This window comes from Vanessa atalanta, chromosome 27, assembly GCF_905147765.1.
Source record: "Vanessa atalanta chromosome 27, ilVanAtal1.2, whole genome shotgun sequence".
Classification (NCBI taxonomy): domain Eukaryota; kingdom Metazoa; phylum Arthropoda; class Insecta; order Lepidoptera; family Nymphalidae; genus Vanessa; species Vanessa atalanta.
The window spans coordinates 4,629,622-4,651,860 of NC_061897.1; the positions used below are offsets into that span (position 1 = coordinate 4,629,622).

Genomic DNA, 22,239 nt, shown 5'->3' on the forward strand with positions numbered 1-22,239 from the left:
ATATATCAGAGCTATTAGCGAATTAGTTGGTGAATTCCTGTGATTGGAATAGGCTATAAATTAATTCAAATATACGGTTATTGTGTATGTCATGTGTGTGTGAGTAAATTAAAACATCATTGTATGTTATTGATTGAACTGAAATTTAGTTACACATGAACCTTTTGCAAAGGAATACATTTGATTGTAAAATGATGAATGATATTTTGTAAAATGTATTAATATGTTTTTTAATTATTTTTTTTGCTTAAATCGCTTTCACACAAGTCCATTAAGTCTGAACATAATAAATCAATTTAAAGTAAAAAACAAATCATAAAATATTGTCAGGTTTTTTTTTTAATAATATTGATCTCATTCAATCAATATCACAGCTTAAAAATAAACACATTAACAAAGATGTCGAGTTTAGACACTTTTTTTTTCACACTTATACGTAAGTTTATGTAACTAACGTATTCAATTCACGTACTGATGAACATAACCTTTAAAATAATATCTTACCTGCCAACCTCGCAATAATTTAGTAACGCATTATTTTTAATATATAAATTTAATATTCACTTTTTACTTTTATACTTACATATTAGAAAAAATACAAAGAAACATTTTAGGATTAAAAAAATATCAATGGCGCCAATTTTTTTTTTTTTTTTTGTTTTCTGTAGGCACTGGTTTAAACGTATAGAGTTTCTAGTATTGAATCAATAAAAATTTTTGTTTAAAAGTGCAGCTATAAAAATCCTCAGTGATAGAATTACAGCCTAGAACTATTTTTAATTATTGTAAATATGCCTTAACATGGTTTCATCACTTTTTATACTAGAATAATTTGTAAATAAATAAATAAAGTTGCCATATCATTGTCATCACATTTTTTTAATATTATGAAATTTATTGATAAATTTCTATCAATATATAATTTTATTTTAACGTTTTGCTTTTTTTATCTGCATTCTTTGTAGCATTATATGGAGGTTTAAACTTTTAGTAAAAATTATGTTATAATACAGATATCTTAAATATTTTAAATTATATAATTATAGGCCTTACATGTTAATTTTGCTTAGGTGTTATTAGTTAAACAATGATGAGTCTATCTTACAAATGTCAAATCAAACGTCAATAGAGCAAAATGGCTTACGGGCCGTCGAGCGTTGTAAAAAAAATCGCAAGATCCTTCCGCTTGGGCTATCGTCGTCTTGATAAGTTTAAAAAGATTATCGATAGGGAAATACTAGTAATTCCTAAATTAATTTGGGGCATTGCTACTATTCTTTTAAAACAAAAAAAAAATCAATTATAAGAAATCAGCGTTTAACTAAACATCCAAACAAGGTTTAAAAGTAAGACCGTTAAACGTTCATTAAAATACTCGTCTTTTGTTCGTAATCTGTCGTCATGTGTAGGAATAAGTGATTCATAAAGCAATGTACTTAAGCTGTAAACATTCTAAATCTTCCAGAAAATGTGTATATTTGTGATTATTTTTATTCGAAACTATGATTAAACAATGGTTGTAAATAAATTATTATGATATTATTATAAATATACAAATTGATATTGTTAATGTGGTGTTTTATTATCCTTGATGTGGTGGGTTTTGCCAGCGTCTTCGCATTTGGGGGTGGGTATATTAGATAGCCTGTTTGTTAAGTTGAAAAAATACATCAATAACCCAAACTAAAATATATTTCACAGGTAATACTTCGTGGTAGGGCTTTGTGCAAGCCCGTCTGGATAGGTACCACCAACTCATCAGATATTTCACCGCTAAACAACAGTACTGAGTATTGTTGTGTCCCGGTTTGAAGAAGCCAGTGTAACTACAGGCACAAGGGTCGTAACATCTTAGTTCCCGAGGTTGGTGCATTAATGATGTAAGGAATTGTTAATATTTCTTACAACGCCATTGTCTATGGGCGGCGGTACCACTTACCATCAGGTAGCCCATTTGATTGTCCGCCAGTAGTTGATATATTAATTTTATTTGAATCATACGCTCGTAATTTCTACCGAGATTATTACTATTGTCAAACAAAGATATATTTTGCCCTTAGAATTCAATTTTTTTTAAACTAATTTTTCTAAAAAGAGTTATTCCAGCAAAAGAGACCCCAATTAAAAGGACCCCCGTTCGTAACAATAACTTAACTATGATCTTTATAAGGATAAGGATTTTGTAATCGATATTTGTGTCAGTTACTGCCCGTTTTTCGCGTCACTACCTTCCGACCGATGTAACATTGTACAAGCGTCTATTATTTTCAGTGTTTCTATTTAAATTTTACTTTGAAGCAATAATATATAATAGAAAAAGTCTTGAAATTTTCGGAAACGCTTGAATCTTTAGGAACTTTTGTATTATATGATTTTTTTTTAAAAAATTTCAATTTTTTAAATTCATTAAATTAAGAAAATAATATGTCGTCATTGCGAAGTTATGTCAATGAAAAAATTTACATCTGTCAAAAAGATCAAGCTATCTTGTACATGATATAGACGCGTGAGGAAACCTGCATGTGTCTAATGTCAACGAAATTCTGCCACACGTTCTGATTCCAACCATATAAGCAATGAGGGTTCATTGGAGCAACGTGGTGGAATATGCTCCAAATCTCTTCAAAGAGAGAGGAGGCCTTAGCCCAGCAGTGGGAAATTTACAGGGTGCTAATGTAAATGTAATGTACTTATACTTACAACAATAATAACTTGCTCTTTGAAGTAAACATGATGAGTGGGTGGTACCTACCCAAATGGGTTTGCACAAAGCCCTACCACCAAGTAAAATACTCTATAACACTACCTTCGTAATCCTACTAATATTATAAATATGAGATAGCGTTGACGTTTATTACTCAATCTCCCATAATCCGTTGGATGGATTCGTATGAAGCATTGAATAAACTACGAGTAAAACATGTATTAACTATTATAATACCAACGAAGAGGATACATTTTTCTGATTATCTGAATAGGAAATTTTCTTTTAATTTAAAATATCATCTATATATATCAAAAATAGAATACGATCTAAAATTGATCCTTGTGGCACACCCTTTAGCACAGAACCCGAAGGCAAATGCAATCGACTGATTCTATAAATTGAAACTAGTCATATTAGGCTTCAGTACCATTTCGATATTTTTTCTCTAACCTGACTTTTATTTTTTATCAATTCTATTTCGCCGACTCGATTTCATAATGATGAAATTCATAAAAGCTTAAAAGAAAATGATTAAAGACAAATTTACCAAAAATCCATTCTCATCAGATAAAAATAACGATATGTTCAAAATTTATCAGCAGTCTGACTTTGCGTCATAGTCGATTTTGTAAATTTAAAATAAACAATTTTCTACTGATAACGTGACTTCCAAAATAACCTTTCACGATATAAAATAACTTTACAATGTTTAAAAAAATAATGATTACTTATAAAATTTATAAGATTATTTGATTAATGAGATTAATTTGTTATCTTATGTATCTATTTCTAATTGATAAGATTTATATGACCAATCGATAATAATAACAACAATATTTATTCCACACAAAAATCATCTATAAAAACAATTACATGTTTGAACTAGGACAAGTCTTAATGTATAATAACACGGTCGTCAAACGAAACACAGATCAAGTACTGGCTATCCTAGCTAGGCTAATTAAATAACCTGTGTTAAGGATAATCAGTCCTCTCCCTGAAAGTTGAAATAATTAAAATACATTAGACATATCGCCTAGGTAATTACAAAACGTATCTTTTGTAAAGTGTTTGTAGGTACAAATACCACCATGCCTCGGACATGACGTGAATGCTGCATCTGGACTCTTTTCGATCTATCGAATGGAGAATGTACTTATGTTTGTACATACACTAATATACTATCGATAATGTGTATAGTCTTCATTCGGCAGCCGACACCACCGTGACATCACTACAATTAAATTATTTATATAATATAAAAATATTTTTTTTTATTCCGACGTGTTAACAATTTTAATGTAATATATGTTTAGCTATCTATATATATATGATAGATTATAAAAATATGACTAATTTAAAAGTCACTGATACAATAAAGTTAACATATTATTAAGAAAACTGCCAGACAGAAATGAAAATATTAAAATTAATTTGTAAAATTATATTTATTGGCCTCCATTCGCATGTTGCCCCAGGGCCTCCATACCTTTAAATCCGGTCCTGCCCTTGTAGTTACACTGGCTTACCACCAAGCCCTACTACCAAATTAATATGATGAATGTGTCTTACAAAAGATTAGAATTATCATGAAGTTAATATGACTTATTGGTCTAGTAGCTAGCTTATATGTCTTGGATTAAAGCCCCAGGACAGGCTACTAAAAACAAATATTGACGTTTTCTATAGAGAAGTTCTCAATAACCTTAAATTTATATAGAGGAGGCTAGAATTTGGCAGTATTTATACCACCATGCCTCGGACATGACGTGAATGCTGCTCCTGTTCTCTGTTCGATCTATCGAATAGAGAATGTACTTATGTTTGTACATACACTTATATACTATCGATAATGTGTATAGTCTTCATTCGGCAGCCGACACCACCGTGACATCACTACAATTAAATTATGTAATGATATATAATTTACTAGAACACATGAACATTAATCAAAGATATTCTCTTGATCTTGCTGGGCAGTAAAGGAAAATATCGTGAGGAAACTGAATGAAATTGTGTCTCATGTATCTATAGCCATCGTTAGATTAGCGTGGTGAAATTAATATCAGTATTTAAAACGGTATATTTACCATGTTTTTTATTTTTATTTTGTGGAGTCTCGTGAACAAGACATTCGTAGATAATGTCGAAATATCGAGCTGCACCAGATAAAAATAAAAAACTTGGTAAATATCCCGTTTTAAATACTGATAGCAATGAAAATAACCATGTTAATTTAAAATTGGTGAAATTAGTTCCAAACCTTATACTCAATGGGAGAAAGAGCTCATGAGTATATGTCCCATAGAGTCCCATAAGATGGGACGATTATAGGCTGATACTTTAGATTGCACGTGAACTCATAAAATAAATACAATGCACATATTTTTTTATAACAAACATCTATTTTCAATATTTACATGTATTGATTTTATATTGAAACCGTACATTATACTTATTACAAACTAATCACACTTTCTTCCTTCGTATCAGATTTAACGGCAAGCCTCCGATGATCGTCTCGACCAAAATAGATTTAGGGTCAATAAGAGGCTTGCGGACCGAGTTACGAGACGGCACCACTGTAAACTTGTTCAAGATTGTCGCTACTCCTGCCAGTGACTGCATCAAGCCCATACGCTCACCTGTAAAGAAATAAATATTAGTTTAATTCAGTTAATAATGTTCAGTAAATTCTGTCAATCTTAACTGTGGAGTGAAGAGAAAAAAGTCAAAATTGATACGCAAAGTTAAAACGCTGCTGATGCTAAAGTCAAAAAGTCAAAAATCTTTATTCAATATAGAAGTGTTTACATTTGCTTATTGATTGTCAAAAATCTACCACCGGTTCGGAATTTAGCACCTCGGACCTGAGAAGAACCGGCGAAAGAAACTCAGCGGGATATATTAGATGCTGAAATTCGAGGGAACGAACAAATTGACGGTAGCATAAAACTCAGGGGACAGGAGAGAGGATCAGACGCTACGAAACCCCCCCCCCACCATTCCTACTTCCGTAGAATGATATAAAAGATTAATAGGGAGTAAAAACAATTTACATTGTTTTAATTATTGATCAACCAAAAAAAAAAGTTCAAATTAATTGGAAAATAATTCGGGACTTTGTTTCTCCAGCGTTCAAAGACTATTATTATCAAACTATTATCAAAGATCTCTAAAACCTGGTAAACGGAAGAGAGTGAAAAATAGACATCTACCATGAAAAGGCGCGATTGCCGAATTATTCTGTTATATTTTGTGCACTTTAGGTTGGCAGACTGGCACCTGGTGGTAAGAGATTAATATTGCCCAAAGACATAAATGCTGTATTAATCAATTCTCATATCACGATTGCACACCCAATCTTTGAAACTAAGTCAATTGTGCCTGTAGTTACACTGGCTTACTTCGCTACAAACCGGAACACAATGATAATAAGTATTGTTGTTTAGCGGGAGAATTTATGATAAGGAATGTGTAAAGATTTGCTCGCACAAAGTCATAACATCTAGTAAATGAACTGTTAATTGAATAATAATAGTCTTTCTAGCTACAAACAGCATTAGCATTTAGCATTAGCAGTCAGTAAATTTTCCCACTGCTGGGCTAAAGGCCTCCTCTCCCTTTGAGGAGAAGGTTTGGAGCATATTCCACGACGCTGCTCCAATGCGGGTTGGCAGAATACACATGTGGCAGAATTTCGTTGAAATTAGACACATGCAGGTTTCCTCACGATGTTTTCCTTCACCGCCGAGCATAAGATGAATTATAAACACAAATTAAGCACATGAAAATTCAGTGGTGCCTGCCTGGGTTTGAACCCGAAATCATCGGTTAAGATGCACGCGTTCTAACCACTGGGCCATCTCGGCTCCTAGGCTAGCTACAATACGCCATCCTAACAATTTATGACGCTCTGACAACTTATTGAAATATTTGAGCAGAGAATTTTTGAATCACCATCAACATACTCATTTATAAACTTTAATAATGACATATCCAATTTTGAACTAAATGGTATCTTAATAGTACGGTCGATTTACCAATTCAATTAAATAGATATTATATTTAAATATCAGCTCGCTGTGCACACGAACCGTCTTCACCGCGTGCCCATTTTTTAGATGTATTATTCTCCTGCGCTTTCGCGACGTGTGTCACTCGAGATGACAGATGCATAAATACACAGATAATATATATCTAAAGAAAATATAAATCTAGTACTAATTAATATTTATTATACTAAATAATATATGATATTATTTTATTATAGATCTGTGTACACTACAATATCGACATTAATTTAGTTAGGAATCAATCAAATCAAACCAAAACGTTAAGTTACGTTATAGTTTTCTGTGTACTAAAAAAGAAAAAAAATGTATATTTAATTTGGTTTTGGTAAAATTAATTATTTATCTAATTACGACCATTTATAAACCAAAAATGTCCAAATCTTTAATCATGAATTCAGTAGACTTAGCGATATGATTTCCAGTATCACAAGTTTTTACAACATTTCAATAAAGCTGGTTTAAATTTTATTTGTAAGAATTTACTGCCCATCAAAATTCTTAAAACGAAATAAAAGCTAGCACATATCTTACCTATACAGGCTCTGGGTCCCTCTCCGAAAGGCATAAACGTGCAAGGCTGTATTTTGCGGATATTATCCGGATGAAATCGTTCCGGAATGAACTTTTCTGGCTCGTCAAAGTATTTTTCATCCGAACAGAGGCCGTCGGTCGATATAATCACCATGGTATCTTCGTCCAGAGTAACGTCTGATTCAGGTATTTTGTACTTCGATAAGGTTTTTCTTAAAAGAAAACCAGGCGAAGGTAACAGTCGCATGCTTTCTCTGCAAATAAAGAAGTAATTAATATTAGGGACAAATGTTACACTTTTTAATTAATCACTTATATTTCTAGTACATCCTCGTTGATCTAGTGGTTAGATATAAGGTCGCAGATCGCGAGGTCCTGGTTTCAGACCTCAAGTCGGGCTGATAAAAAGTTATTGGATTTTTCTGTAGCAAAATTTTCAACAAGAGTCCGGAGTCTGTACGTATGTACACTCCCGTGCCGCTTAAAGCTAAAATTTCGTAAGAAAGCCGTTCGTCCTGCATCTCTTCTCTTTTTGAGAAAAAGGTTTAGATAGAGATACATCAAGCTCAAGGGACATAACGTAGTGGTTCCCAAGGTTGGTGGCGCATTGTCGATGTAAGGAATGGTTAATATTTCTTATGTCGCTATTGTCTATGAGCGTTGGTGACTACTTACCATCAGGTAGCCCATTTGGTCGCCCACAATCTATATCATAAAAAAAATATCTTATACCACCTTACTTCTACAGTGGGATTGATGAATTATCATCCATTTCCATATTTACCCGGTTGCTTTACGATTTTCCTTCACCTCTAACGACATAAATTATGTACACAAAACAAGAACATGAAAATTTAAAAGTTTCGAACCTTCTGTTTTCAGTCAAAATTTACGCGTCCTAACCACTGAGCTATCTCGGCTACCACGTACGAAGTTGAAACACAATCATAATTAATACAAGATAAAAATCACAAATGAATTTTCAGTAGAAATTTATAAAAAAATCACAATTTTTCTTTAAATGAACCGAGTATTAAAAACATTAAAAATTTTAGTTAATATATGTATATATATTGAGCTGAGATTGTCCAGTGTATCTTATCCGATGATGGCGGATTCAAACCCAGGCAAGACCACGGAATTTCATGTTCTTGTTTTGTGTTAATAATTTATCTCGTGCTCGGCGGTGAAGGAAAACAACATCGTGATCAACGAAATTCTGCAACACGTGTAGCTAACCCGCATTGGAGCAGATGGAATATGCTCCAGACCTTCTCCTCAAGGAGAGGAGACCTCAGCCCAGTAGTGGGAAAATTACAAGCTGTTAATGTTATGTATGTAAAATAAATGTAATAATTGTCCTAGCTAACCGTGTCCTGCGGCTAAACTCGCTTTACTTTATGAAATTTTTATATTTTAATTATTAAAAATAAATGTCTATATCTTCGTGAAGGGGTAACAGACAGAGTTATCAGACATTTATAATATTAGTAAGTAGTAAATATAAGTGAAGCTACCACCGGTTCTGAATGTAGATTCTACCGAGAAAACTCAGCATGTAGTTTGTTTTTCCAACATTCAAAATAAAAAGTTATAGGTATTAGTAAATACAATTATAATTTATATATATATATCCTGTCTGAAAGTCAACAAGTATTATCTCCACGCTTTTTTATCATATATATAATCTTGTGTTGAGTATGCTTTATTTATTAATGTTTTTTTAAACAAATGATTTGAATTTATTAACCGGTAAAGTTAAAAATATCCGCGGAATTTCATTGTAGAACCACGAAGGACTTTGACATCGCAAACTCGGTGTTATAAGTTTATCTTTCCTCCTCGTGTTTATACAATGGTTGTCACAGTTCACTTTTAAATATATGTTTTTTTTATATTTATGTTTTTACATAATATTTGTATATGCAATTAAACTTAAACATGTCCATAAAACAATGAAATTATATTTTTCATGCATATAATCTCCTTAGAGCTACACTAAATCCAACGAAAAAACAATCATTAAAATCGTTTAAATCAAAAAAGTTATATCTGAACATAAAAGTCGAGGAGGAGGGATTCCTGCTGTTTTAAAGTTGGTTAATAGATATATTTTTTTTAATAAAAAAAAAACTTACTTAAACGCCATCGCCAGATATTTCATATCGTGTACCGCGTCAAAGCAGAGTTTACCATCATAGTTCTTCAGTACATCATCTACTTCCTTCTGGCAGCGTTCCTGGATTTCTGGATGAAAAGCCAGCGTGTGTAGTAGGTAACTGCTAGCTGACGAAGAAGTCTCGAAGCCAGCAGCGAAGAAAACGAATATTTGAGCACAAATAAGTTTATCATCAAGTTCCAGTTCGACTATCTGCGGTGTGCCATCAGGGTTGAACTTCTCTACGGACTCCCCAACAACTTTATTCTTCTGTCTTAACTCCAGCATCAAATCCATAAAATCATTTCTACCCGATGGCTTGTAATTTCTCTGTTCCATAATTTGTCCGAGAATGGAAAACGCTTTCGTTTCGATTTCCGGTGCAAAAAAGTGTAGATCCTTAAACATTTCCGGCGCCGATCTCTTTAATAATGATACGAAATGGTCCCGCATCGTGACGGAGAAGAGACGCTTACCAAGCTTACGGAAATCTGAGTTCTCGTTTTCTAAAGCAGCTGAATCGACTCCAAAGCCACAAGCTCCGACGAAGTCTGTCGTGTATTTTGCCATCAGTTCCCTTATATCAACTTCTTTCCCGGACTCACAAAAGCTATCAGCTAATTTCTCTAATTTGCTAGTTCTGTCAATTATCAACGGGAACATGGCTTTAAGCTTACTGGTGGTGAAGGATGGTGTCAACTTCTGCCTCATCAATTTCCAAACATCGCCATCAACCGTGAAAAGATTCTTCATAAGTGGTTCAACAGCTGTTTTGTGAGGATTGAGCCCTCTGTAGGGAATGTAACGAAAGTCGGAAATGAGCATATGTTTAATCAGCTCTGGGTCACGTACAAGGATTGAAGGGTTGTTGCCCTCGAAGAAACCGACGAATCTTTCATTTGGGTATGCTCGATAAAATGCAGAAAATCTCTGAGAAACGCTTACCCTGTCTATAAATTGTTTTAAATTACTTCCGACTAATATAAGTGGTTTCTCATACGGAACACCCCTCTTCTCCCAATATTTAAAATTCCGCGTGCCGTAAAAGTAAAAGGCAATACAAAAAATAGCTATCAAAATTAATATCATTATTAATTTAATTAAATTTCACTAATAGATTTAACGTATTCTTTTTCCCTGATACGATTAATAACTGACGAAAATATGTTTTTCATTCGACCTATGAGAACATTTTTATCATTTATAAAAATCTAGACACGCGGTAGCGTGTCAGCCAAGTTCTAGTAACAGAACTGGCTAGTAGCACCGTGTGTAATATTACACGAACCATTTGGAGCCACTTTTGACCTCCTCATAACTCAAAAACTATTTGACATAGATGTGTCAAATTTGGCTCATATATTGAGACTCGCGAGATACATATGTGTTCCAAATTTCATAAACGCATCTCAAATGGTTATTTAGATATTAACGTCTAAAAATCGTCATTTTTATCACTGACTGACCTATAGATCAAAACTATATCCTACTTCCAGGTGACCTAGAAAGTTCAAATTTGGCATGCAGGTAGATAATTAGGCCAATATAAAGGAAAAAATCTGAAACTGGTAATTTTTTATCATTTTATTATAATTTTTCATTTTATTGGGTCTATAGGAACACTTATATACTTAGTTACTGTAATAACTGTAATAATAAAAAAATTATGTAAGAACCAGCAATCAAAACTTATGACAGCCGGTCTTCATGTGAATTTTAAGGTCTTCACGTGCATATATAACAAGTTGAATACCACCCTTAAGTTTTTTAAATCCAAATATTTCCGTTTTAGTACTTATGAGTATAACCGACTTTCGTATTTATTACGTTATTAACTAGCATTTAGCGCACATCAATGGTGCTAAATAATTATACTTAAAAAAATAATAATAATAGGCATTTCGGTACACGGCGCGCGACGCGACGCCGGAGCAGCGGGTTAGGAGCGTTGCGATTAAACCTTACCGCGGACGTGTCTGAGCGAGTGGCAACCGCGCTCATAAGAATTATTTCAATACCTTCCGATGGAAACTGCCTAGTCTATTCGACTGCATATTTTTTGTTTGAGTATACTAGTATACAACAATAAAATAGGTTTCGTGAGATTGTAGTAGAGTATGTATATCGTAACTGGAATGATTTAAGTTTGTACTCTAGCGCTACAAACGGGGATCCTTATTGCTTGGAAGAACAGTATCGAGCAAGCATGCTGATGTCAGCAAAGGACTGATGAATGGGTCCAATGGAAAAATAGAGAAGGTACATTGGGGACGTCGATAACAGCAATAGCGCACGTAAAATAACAATTCAATTTAAACATAATTTAATTTGCGAACTAGAAGTCAAAACCAAGTTACAGATATTAAGTAATGTACATATATGTTCAAAGGAAATAATTCTCTATTTGCTTAGCATATTCCACTATTATACACAAATTACAAGGCCTTCGCCTTGACGGTGCTCTTTTCGACATAAGCTCCTCTATATTAAGTAAAGAGCAGGCTTACGTTGGCCTCTCTAGAGTTAAAACCTTAGATGGAGTACATCTTATCAATTTAGGTCCAATTCAAATCAAGACACAAGAGAGCTCTATTGTAGAGTACAACCGTCTGCGCACGTTATACCACCCCTACTTGGCCAAATTAAGTATAAACAGAAAACGCGTAAAAAAAATCCTGACACTGAATGGACAATTCACTCGAACATTTCAGAGGTACCTACAAGAAAAATAAGAACGTATCAAAAAAAAGACAATTACACCCCGTAAACGTAGGAAAATAGAATAGCTTAACAAAAACCATTTGGTATTAATTTTGTTATTAATAAGTACCTATTAATAATTTATATACAAAAAGTAGTGATATCCCATCAAAAACATAAATGTAAAAATGAGAGCCAAGTTAAATATTATGATATATACCTTGGTTGTTGACTTCAACGACAAAAGAAGTGAGATCTAAATTTTTGCCAAGTTAAATAGCCCTTCTGAAATTTATTTATAACTACATAAAATAGCATTTCTTCTTATAACTTGGGATAATATATTGTTGCCTAAGGTCTGACTTGGCTAGTTCTCATATAAGAATTATATTATAGCCTTCGTAAGTTCTAAGCCTTTACAAATGAATTATAAACACAAATTAAGCACGCAAATATTCAATGGTACTTGTCTAGATATGAACTCGCAATATCTGGTTAAGATTCATGTTTTCTAGTGACTGGACCAGCGCAGCTCTTAATGTACGTATATACTAACTAAGCAATACTGAGCTGTCCTCCATTCTTCTTAGATGTTCTGAGTTATCATTTGTTATTTTAAACACAAACTACAAGTTGTGTTTATAAACATATAAGAACTAGCCAAGTCAGACCTTAGGCAACAATATATTATCCCAAGTTATAAGAAGAAATGCTATTTTATGTAGTTATAAATAAATTTCAGAAGGGCTATTTAACTTGGCAAAAATTTAGATCTCACTTCTTTTGTCGTTGAAGTCAACAACCAAGGTATATATCATAATATTTAACTTGGCTCTCATTTTTACATTTATGTTTTTGATGGGATATTACCTAATCACCATAGGAACACTGTAGCTTCCCCTCCCTATCGTATCGTATCTATTTTCTGTATCTTTAGGTACAACAGGTAAATTTTTTTTATCACAACTAATCTTGCACTACTGTTCTAGAATCTGTAAAGCACAGTAAAACTATTAATTGTTGTTGTTGCACTGCTAGATATGTTTTTCAAAATGCACTTTCATTTTCGTTAAATAAATAAATTAAAAAAAAAAATGTATCGTCGGCGCCAAGGGGCCATTCATTTATTCCGTAAGACTATTTTCGCTTATTTTTGATCCCTCCCCCCCTATTATAAGAAAAAATAAGAATAGGCCGACTAGAATAAATTTTTTGAAATTAATTGATTTTGCGCGTTTTTTTGATCTTACGTAAGAACTGTCGAGACTACTTCCCACCCCCTTGTAAGAAAACATAAGACATGGTCGAAGAAATAAATCGCAAATTAAACGATGACTGTGGGTTTAAACCCAAGCAACCAATAGGCAAATCTTCACCCGACGAGCCGAGATGGCCCAGTGGTTAGAACGCGTGCATCTTAACCGATGATTTCAGGTTAAAACCCAGGCAGGCACCACTGAATTTTCATGTGCTTAATTTGTGTTATAATTCATCTCGTGCTCGGCGGTGAAGGAAAACATCGTGAGGAAACCTGCATGTGTCTAATTTCAACGAAATTCTGCTACATGTGTATTCCACCAACCCGCACTGGAACAGCGTGGTGGAATATACTACAAACCTTCTCCTCAAAGGGAGAGAACGCCTAAGCCCAGCAGTGGGATATTTACAGGCTGTTAATGTAAATCTTCACCACCATTTAATTACTTCCTAAGTCTCCTTTTTATTATTTAAAAATGTCGGCCGACTGGTAAGCTGGCCACCTTATACGAAATGACCACCATCATCAATAAATGTTGGCTCCGTGAAAAATATTGACCATCTCTTATAATATCAATGCCCAATACCAGCTTTGAGAACAAATATGTCCTTTGTCTCGAGGCAACACACACAAGGTACAGGTCAACGATTTATATGACTTTTTAAAGTTATTCATGAATGTCATCTAATCGGCAATTAATGTAATTATTAATTTGCTATCGTAATCTTAATTATTATTTAAGATTAATCAAATATTACATGCAACTGATGTCGTGAACGTATGTTGCAAGATTATAATGCGTCGACAGATTTACAGCGCTTCTGGCGTCCGAAACACTCGAATTTATTTTTTCAAATCACTTTTCCTAGTGGTATTTCCACGCTGCATACGTATCTTCGGATTGCAGTCGAGTAGCACGCCCGGTGAATTAATACTATGACGAAAAATCGACGTAAAGTAAGGTATGTTAGAGACAAGCAGTTGAGCCCAAGGGGGAGGCAACAGCAGCCAGCTTGGATACAGCGAAGGCCTTCGATCGCGTGTGCCACAAAGCGATTCTATCGAAACTTTATTCTTATTCCATCAAGCAGCATCAAGGTCGAAGTCAACGGTGCATTCTCTGACGCATGATTTATATTCATATTTCTACAAGTGCACGAAACACAATACACATCAACAAAACTGTGGATAATAAGATGATTGATGTTGACGAAGAAATCATTCTATGAGGAAACAATTTTGCAAAATTTGAAGGGAGTTAAATTCTTCTCGTTTTATTTTACAAAAAAGGCAAATCACACATTTCACAATTGAACCTATAAGTTATTTTCTGAATCTTCAGAAACTATTCTCAAATTGTCAACAGAGAGTTTCGTGAGTTTGTAGCTTTAGGGAAAGTAATTTTCACATCACCTCCTTGAAAAAAAAATACTCATAATTTAGTCGATAGTAATTAATATTATTAACGAGAAATTGCGATATTTTGTTAACATATATATAAAAAAATATTCTTATTATGTTAAGTATTAATTAAAAAAGAAATTTTCCTTAACATTACATAATTTAATATCTTAGAACTTATCATAAAATTAAAACTCTATTAGGAATGGGATTTAATCAGAGATAAAAATCATTCAAATTAAATCAATTTTAAATAAAATCCGAAACGAAATGACAATCGCTATGTCACAATAAGTACTGCGATTAGTTCCAGATTAAACAAACGTAAAATTGTTGATATGACTTATATTCATGCGTGATTCATTATGTCTTTTTGTAAACAATAAACAACACATACAATAGAATTCCTTTGCCGTATGTCATATCTGTATCGACCTGAAAGAACAAACAATCTTTGATATTTATTTATTTTTAAATAATTTAATTTAAATAAAGCCTGAGACTACGCCTTCTTGATCCTTTCGGAAGGTCCAATTTTGGACCACTATTTCCAGCATTGATATAAATATATAATATAAATATAAATATAAATATTGGACAACATCACATACATTACTCTGATCCCAATGTAAGTAGCTAAAGCACTTGTGTTATGGAAATCAGAAGTAACGACGGTACCACAAACACCCAGACCCAAGACAACATAGAAAACTAATGAACTTTTTCTACATCGACTCGGCCGGGAATCGAACCCGGGACCTCAGAGTGGCGTACCCATGAAAACCGGTGTACACACTACTCGACCACGGAGGTCGTCAAAATTGAGCGTGTTATCTACCCAATCATGAGGATAATATTGACTTCCAATCGTAGCTGGCTTATCAAGGAAGACACGTAACCCCACACGATCGAGGTGGTCAGTCGACAAGACCCAAACGCAAAATTATCTGCTAACAAAAATGATTTTGAACGAGTAAGACTTTGTACGCCTTCAAACCAAGATCTTCATGCAAAAGCGTCGAATTGATTCAGTTCTCTATTCAGTTACGTATCATCCCATAATATAAACTGAGACTCAAATTTGCAGATGGCATTGGCAATAGTGGTCTCAGAACATGACGCACACCATATATTACTGGAAGAGCACGAAAAACAGAACGTTCATTTTCGGTGAATGATTTGGAAACGCTGGTACAGTATGAATCTTTTCATGATGAATTATGGGGCGATACTAAGTAATAATAAGATAAGATTATGTCACAAAAATATAAATGAATCACCTTCTATGTTTATTTAAATTACATTATTTTTTTGATCCACTAAAGTGGTATTATTCTCATCTATTCATTTTTGAGCCGAGATGGCCCAGTGGTTAGAACGTATGCATCTTGACCGATGATATAGGGTTCAAACCCATGCAGGCACCACTGAATTTTCATGTGCTTAATTTGTGTTTATAATTCATCTCGTGCTCGGCGGTGAAGGAAAACATCGTGAGGAAACCTGCATGTGTCTATCTTCAACGAAATTCTGCCACATGTGTATTCCAATCATATAACCAACCCTCATTGGAGCAGCGTGGTGGAATATGGTCCAAACCGTCTCCTCAGAGGGAGAGGAGGCCTCAACCCAGCAGTGGAAAATTTACAGGCTCCTAATGTAATTCATTTTAACATTTACTGATTCTCCTCTTTCGAAGGGGATAAAGTCTAAAACGTAGGCCTTAGCCAAGCGTTAGGGACTGTTTTTATTAAGACGATGAAGTCGAAGATAACTTAACCTTTCGAGTAAAAGGGAAGGTTAAGAACGTTTTTCTGAAGTATATGTTGGCATTTGTAAAGTAATCAGACTTTTTGTCAGTGATTTTGTTACGATAACTGTCGATAAAAGGGCTATTTGGCTATTTATACTTTCCATTAAGTTTTATTGTCTATGGTAAGATATTTATTTAGTTTTTCACATATTTTCCTCTATATCTGATTCATAAGGAAAACAGCAATATCGATAAGATAAACAATTCTAATGAATTTATAGTGATAGGTGATATCTGTTCTATTACAATGTATAGTTTTTCGGTTTTTGTTGTCTAATACATTTTCAGTTCTATTACAAACAAACTGTTTAAACTTAACGGGCTTAAACATGTTTCATCAAGTCCAAGCTTATGTTCAAAAACGCTGATTTTTTTAGTACCGTCATTTAAACCATTGTTCATATATCAACCACAGATTAATACAAATATCATTTATTACCGTTATGTCATTCTATTGGAACGTTCCGTATACCCGGATAATAGAAAACAATTATAATACGCTAATTAATGATTAAATGGCGTTTAAGAGTGTTAAATTTATTATTGTATAGACTTTTGTATTTTCGCTGTAAATTAATATTCGTTAATTCGTCGATTGAAGTTTTGTTTAGCTTTAAGCTAATTATGAAATGCCGTATTAATTACGCCTGATTACGTGTAATGAAACGTAACATTCTTGCGCTTTATATGAAAACAAATTAAACAATATTATCGCAATTGAAAGAAATTTCATTTAGATTTGATTTTTTTTATTTGATTTTCTGTTGTTTATATTGCTGTCGAAGCGAGTAATTTTAATATTATATCATGATGGACCAACAAAACAACGAACAAGGAAGACAAACAGCATCCTCGATAATCTCTAATTAAATGTTCTCTTAATAACGTCACTATTTATATTTTTTAGTAACGTTTATTTTATACTTTGTTTTATACTTTTGCCTGAAAACTTCAGAGAATATTTTTTTTATTTTTATTATTTATACTCTAAAATAAAAAACATTTTTAAAAAAGCCAGGAATGAGAGAAATAAAAATATTAGTATAAAAGGTAGTCTTCAATTGGTCTTAGTGATTTTATCCAGATCTTTGGGTGTGGACATTTGTAAATTTAAATCGAAGTATATATCGCCAAGTCCGAGATATTAACAGAAATGTTAGTGGTGCTTGTTGGAGGTTTTCAACCCTTAAATACTTGAGTTTTAGATTAAGATTCACGTATACAACTGGACCATCTCCGCTTTTAAATTTTGTTCATACAATTGCTCTAATATTAAGCTATTCTATCAGTTCTGACGAAACCTAAATATTAATTTAGTTAGATTTCTCAATCGTGTTTAAAAGGATGTCACACAATTATATTTAGCTGTTATCATAAACATTTGATAAAACTTTTAGCAGCGGAAATTATTTTAATCAAATTATAATCTAGATCAGTGATTCCCAAAGTGGTTCAGGTGGACCCCCACGGGAGACTTGCTGGGGGTCTATGTAGGCGTGAATAAAAAATGGGGGTCCATAAGATGTTAATGGGGGTCCACGAAAATTTATCTGCTTTTGATAGTAAAGAGCAAAAATGTAAGCATAGTTTTTATAAGGGCCTACCTACATTGTTTTAAGTACCTAACTAAGCAGATAATATTTTAATAAGGCAACGGCTGTTACTCGTCCAAACTTGCGTATTCAATATTACGTACAATTTCGTGTACAGACTTGCAAAGCGCTATCCGCCCGACATGCTTAATGCTTGTTCAGACATGAACTTGATCACCACTATAAATACTTGATGCCAAAGGCAAACTCATTTATTTGTTTCCGGAATTTCGAAAAAAAGGTGTGAGATAATTTATATCAGTGTTTGCTAGTGCCGGAGAAAAGTAAGTACCTACCTTTTTTTTGTTATAGTACTTAAGTATTTTGTTTACGTGTACTAGTCGATCACAACTGCTTATATATATAGGTAACTTAGTAACTTACAGATATTTTAATTGTCCTCTTTCGATTTGAAGACAAATACAGCACGTTATATTCAATTGTTTTTTCACGAGAGAAGCACTACCCCTCTAAAAAGGCCGAATAAGCAATATTGCAGAGTAATTAATTTTGTAATTTTTCTTGCAAATAACTACTAATGTTATAAAACAGTAATTTCACAATCATTTTAAATTGATTTTGAAGTAACTATTTTATCAAAACCATTCCTTTTCGGAAAGAGCGACCGGTGCGCGGGCGACGGGAAAAGGGCGGGGCTTGAGCTTCGATGCCAGTTTGTCACGTCTTAACAATGAAGCCGCAGACAAAAAATACGCAAATACACGGAGCGCGTGAACTCATTTATTTGATGAAATGTTAGTTATCGTTTTTATGGACAGTTTTGGGATTCCGACTTTTATTTTTTCCTACACAAATATCATCAGTATTCGATACTGACTATACCAAAATTTATTTGTACTATTAAAAATTAGTGGTAAATTAGGTACTTTAAAATTGATACCGTTATGTGAAAACGTCTGTATTTGTCTTAGTGGTTTATTAGTTGGTCCCTTAACAGGCTGAAATTCTGTTTCCGCGTGCTGATAAAGGCTGCGGTGTGATACCTATATTCAGAAAAAAATTTGGTTACTAAAACTTTTAGGTAAGGTAACTGACATGAAACATGGCTACAGCAAAGAAAAAATGTCGACAATATAGTGTCGATTATTTGAAATATGGTTTTGTTCCATCAGAGGCAGACAAACAATTGCCCATGTGCCTATTATGCAACAAAGTTTTGAACAATGACTCTATAAAACCATCAAAGCTCGAAGATCATCTAAAAAGGTGTCATACTGATAAAATGGGTAAAGATTTAAAATATTTTCAAACATTGAAGGAAAAATATGAAAAGAGACCCACCATACACAGTACGTTCGCTCCAACATCTCAACGTAACGATGATGGCTCGCGGGCATCTTACAATATCTCATTACTTATAACAAAATCTGGAAAACCGCACACTATAGGAGAACAATTAATTTTACCCGCTATTGAAGAGGTTTTAAAAACTGTTTTGCACAAATGTCCATTTGACGTACTAAAAAGATTTTTTCAGTAACAATACAGTACAAAGACGCACTGATGAAATGAGCTCTGATATCGATAGTTTTTTGTGCAATCATCTGCAAAAAACTCATTTTTCTATACAACTGGACGAGTCAACGTTACCCAGTAATGAAGCATTATTATTGGCATATGTCCGATTTATTATAGAGGAAGAAATTCACGAAAAAATGCTATTTGCCAGAACTTTGGAGATTGACACTAAAGGCGAATCAATATTTAATGTCCTAAGTATTTTTTTTACGCAAAAATCGATTTCATTTACAAACATTATTTCAGTGGCAACAGACGGAGCGCCTGCAATGGTCGGGCGATATCGTGGGTTTATAAGTCATCTCAAAAGAATTATACCAGGACTTACAGCTATTCATTGCGTAATCCACCGACAACATCTTGTGGCAAAACATTTAAGTGACAGGTTAAACCAATCTCTTCATTTTGTAATAAAAGCTGTCAACAAAATCAGAAGCAATGCATTGAATACGCGTTTATTTGCTCGACGAAAATGATAAAGACTTCCAACGACTGCTCTTACATACTGGTGTACGCTGGTTGTCGAAAGGTGCATGCTTAACGAGATTTTACTCTGTTTTCGATTCCGTATTAGAGTTCCTAGAAAGTAGAGATCCAGATTTAAAATAAAACACGATCAAATTCAAAGCAGACATTGCGTATTTGACAGATTTGTTTAAAAAATTTAATGATATTAACTTGCAGTTACAAGGTGACAGCCTGAATTAAATAAAAACAAAGGGGATAATTTCGGCTTTTCTTGGGAAATTGAAATTTATGAAGCAAAACATTAGTCGGCGCGAATTCTCTCAATTTCCAAACTTGTCGCAGGTAGAATGTATTGGATGAGGATCCATAGCTACAGTCAACATTTAAGTGCCCTGCTTGATGACTTCAAAACCAGGTTTGAAGATATGCTGACGATGGATATACCACCATGGATCATAAATCCATTTAATGAAACGGAAGTGGCCAATGTTGTATTACAAGAGGAGCTGCTCGAGCTAAGCATTAAATAGGAGCTGAAGGTGAAATTTAGAAAAGGCTACCAAACAATTTGGCTGCAAGCAGAAATACCCGACATATATTCTGGACTGTTGGAATTCGCAAGGAAATTTTTAATAGCTTTTCCCTCGTCATACCTTGTCGAAAGGAGTTTTAGTGCCGTTACAAAATTCTTAACAAAAAAAAAGGAGCAAATTAAACATCACAGATCGGTTATTGCTCACAAAAATAAAGCCAAAAACATTGATCTTTTTCTGACACATGTCAAATACATCCTTCCCATTAATTAAAATTATGACCTGAACCTATATTACCTTATAATTTTTTTCTTGTAATTCTATTCTTTTAATAAAAAAAAGTGTTATAAAATGTACCATTTTTCGTTTTTACTTTACCTATCGGAATATAGGGACAGAACTCGGAAGCAACACAATTTTTATTTTTTGGTGACTTTAAAAATGTGGTAGAAATGTAGCAGAAGGGGGTCCACGGAGACCAGTAAAATTTTGAAAGTGGTCCACGAGAAAAATAGGTTTGGGAGCTATACTGATCTAGATGATGAAATAATTAACACAATTATTTTTGATACCCGATTAAAAAATACGGTATCCAGAATAACGACACTATACAATTCTAATAAAATACTTTTTGCAAGAACCTTTATTAATGCTATTCTTTCTTTTTCAAAAAGGCAAAGGTATCCCCTGTCATAATAACTATAAGATTACATTTTTATTCTGTTCATGAAAATAATTGTAGGTATATAATATTAAATTAATCATCCCGCTAATGATAAAAAAAGATTGTATCAAAATATATTAGACATGGCAATTCATACTAAATAAGTCTAGGATTTAAATATTGCTCTTTTTCATGCTGACTTAAACAGAAATTATTTTATGTTAAGTGTTGAAGACGTTTAATAATAAATATGGTAATTAAATAATAATAATATAATATAATAATATAATAATAATATAATAATATAATATATAATATAATATAATATGGTAATTTAATATTAATTCCTTATTTTTTTTTTTTTTATTTAATGTTATATGCATAAACTTTGTTAAAAATAAATGTTAATTTAATTTATATATTTGTTTAATGAAAAATAATTACGAAACAAACAGACTATCACTATATTAACATATACATTTTTATTTTATTTCATAATAACGTGGATGAATATTTAAGACCACTATGATCGTCAACCAGTGATGGAGGAACGTGGTGGAATAGACACCAAAACATCTCCTTAAAAGAAAGGCGACGTTAGCCTAGCAGCGGGAAATTTGCAGGGTTAATTTAATTCAACTGTGGTCAACTGTCAAGAAGCAAATTAAGTATTAAATTAATTTGTAGTCTCTTTTTACAAAAGTAATATATGTCAAAAAATAAAAGTTTGACATTTGGAGCGAATTTCTAATACAATGTATATTTATTTCCTAATTGGATTCTAGTAGATGTTAAGTAT

At 33.2% G+C, this 22,239-nt stretch overlaps 1 protein-coding gene across 1 annotated transcript; it reads right to left on the minus strand.

Moving 5' to 3' along the window:
- Window positions 1-5,109: 5,109 nt before the first annotated feature.
- On the minus strand, window positions 5,110-15,972 carry LOC125074296 (cytochrome P450 6B6-like). Its single transcript, XM_047685588.1, has 4 exons — window positions 15,968-15,972; window positions 9,453-9,893; window positions 7,315-7,568; window positions 5,110-5,352 (listed from the first exon to the last, which is right to left on the minus strand). The coding sequence occupies exons 2-4, from the start codon at window positions 9,878-9,880 to the stop codon at window positions 5,177-5,179; spliced, it is 858 nt and encodes a 285-aa protein (XP_047541544.1). The 5' UTR covers window positions 9,881-9,893; window positions 15,968-15,972; the 3' UTR covers window positions 5,110-5,176.
- Between the last annotated feature and the right edge of the window lie 6,267 nt (window positions 15,973-22,239).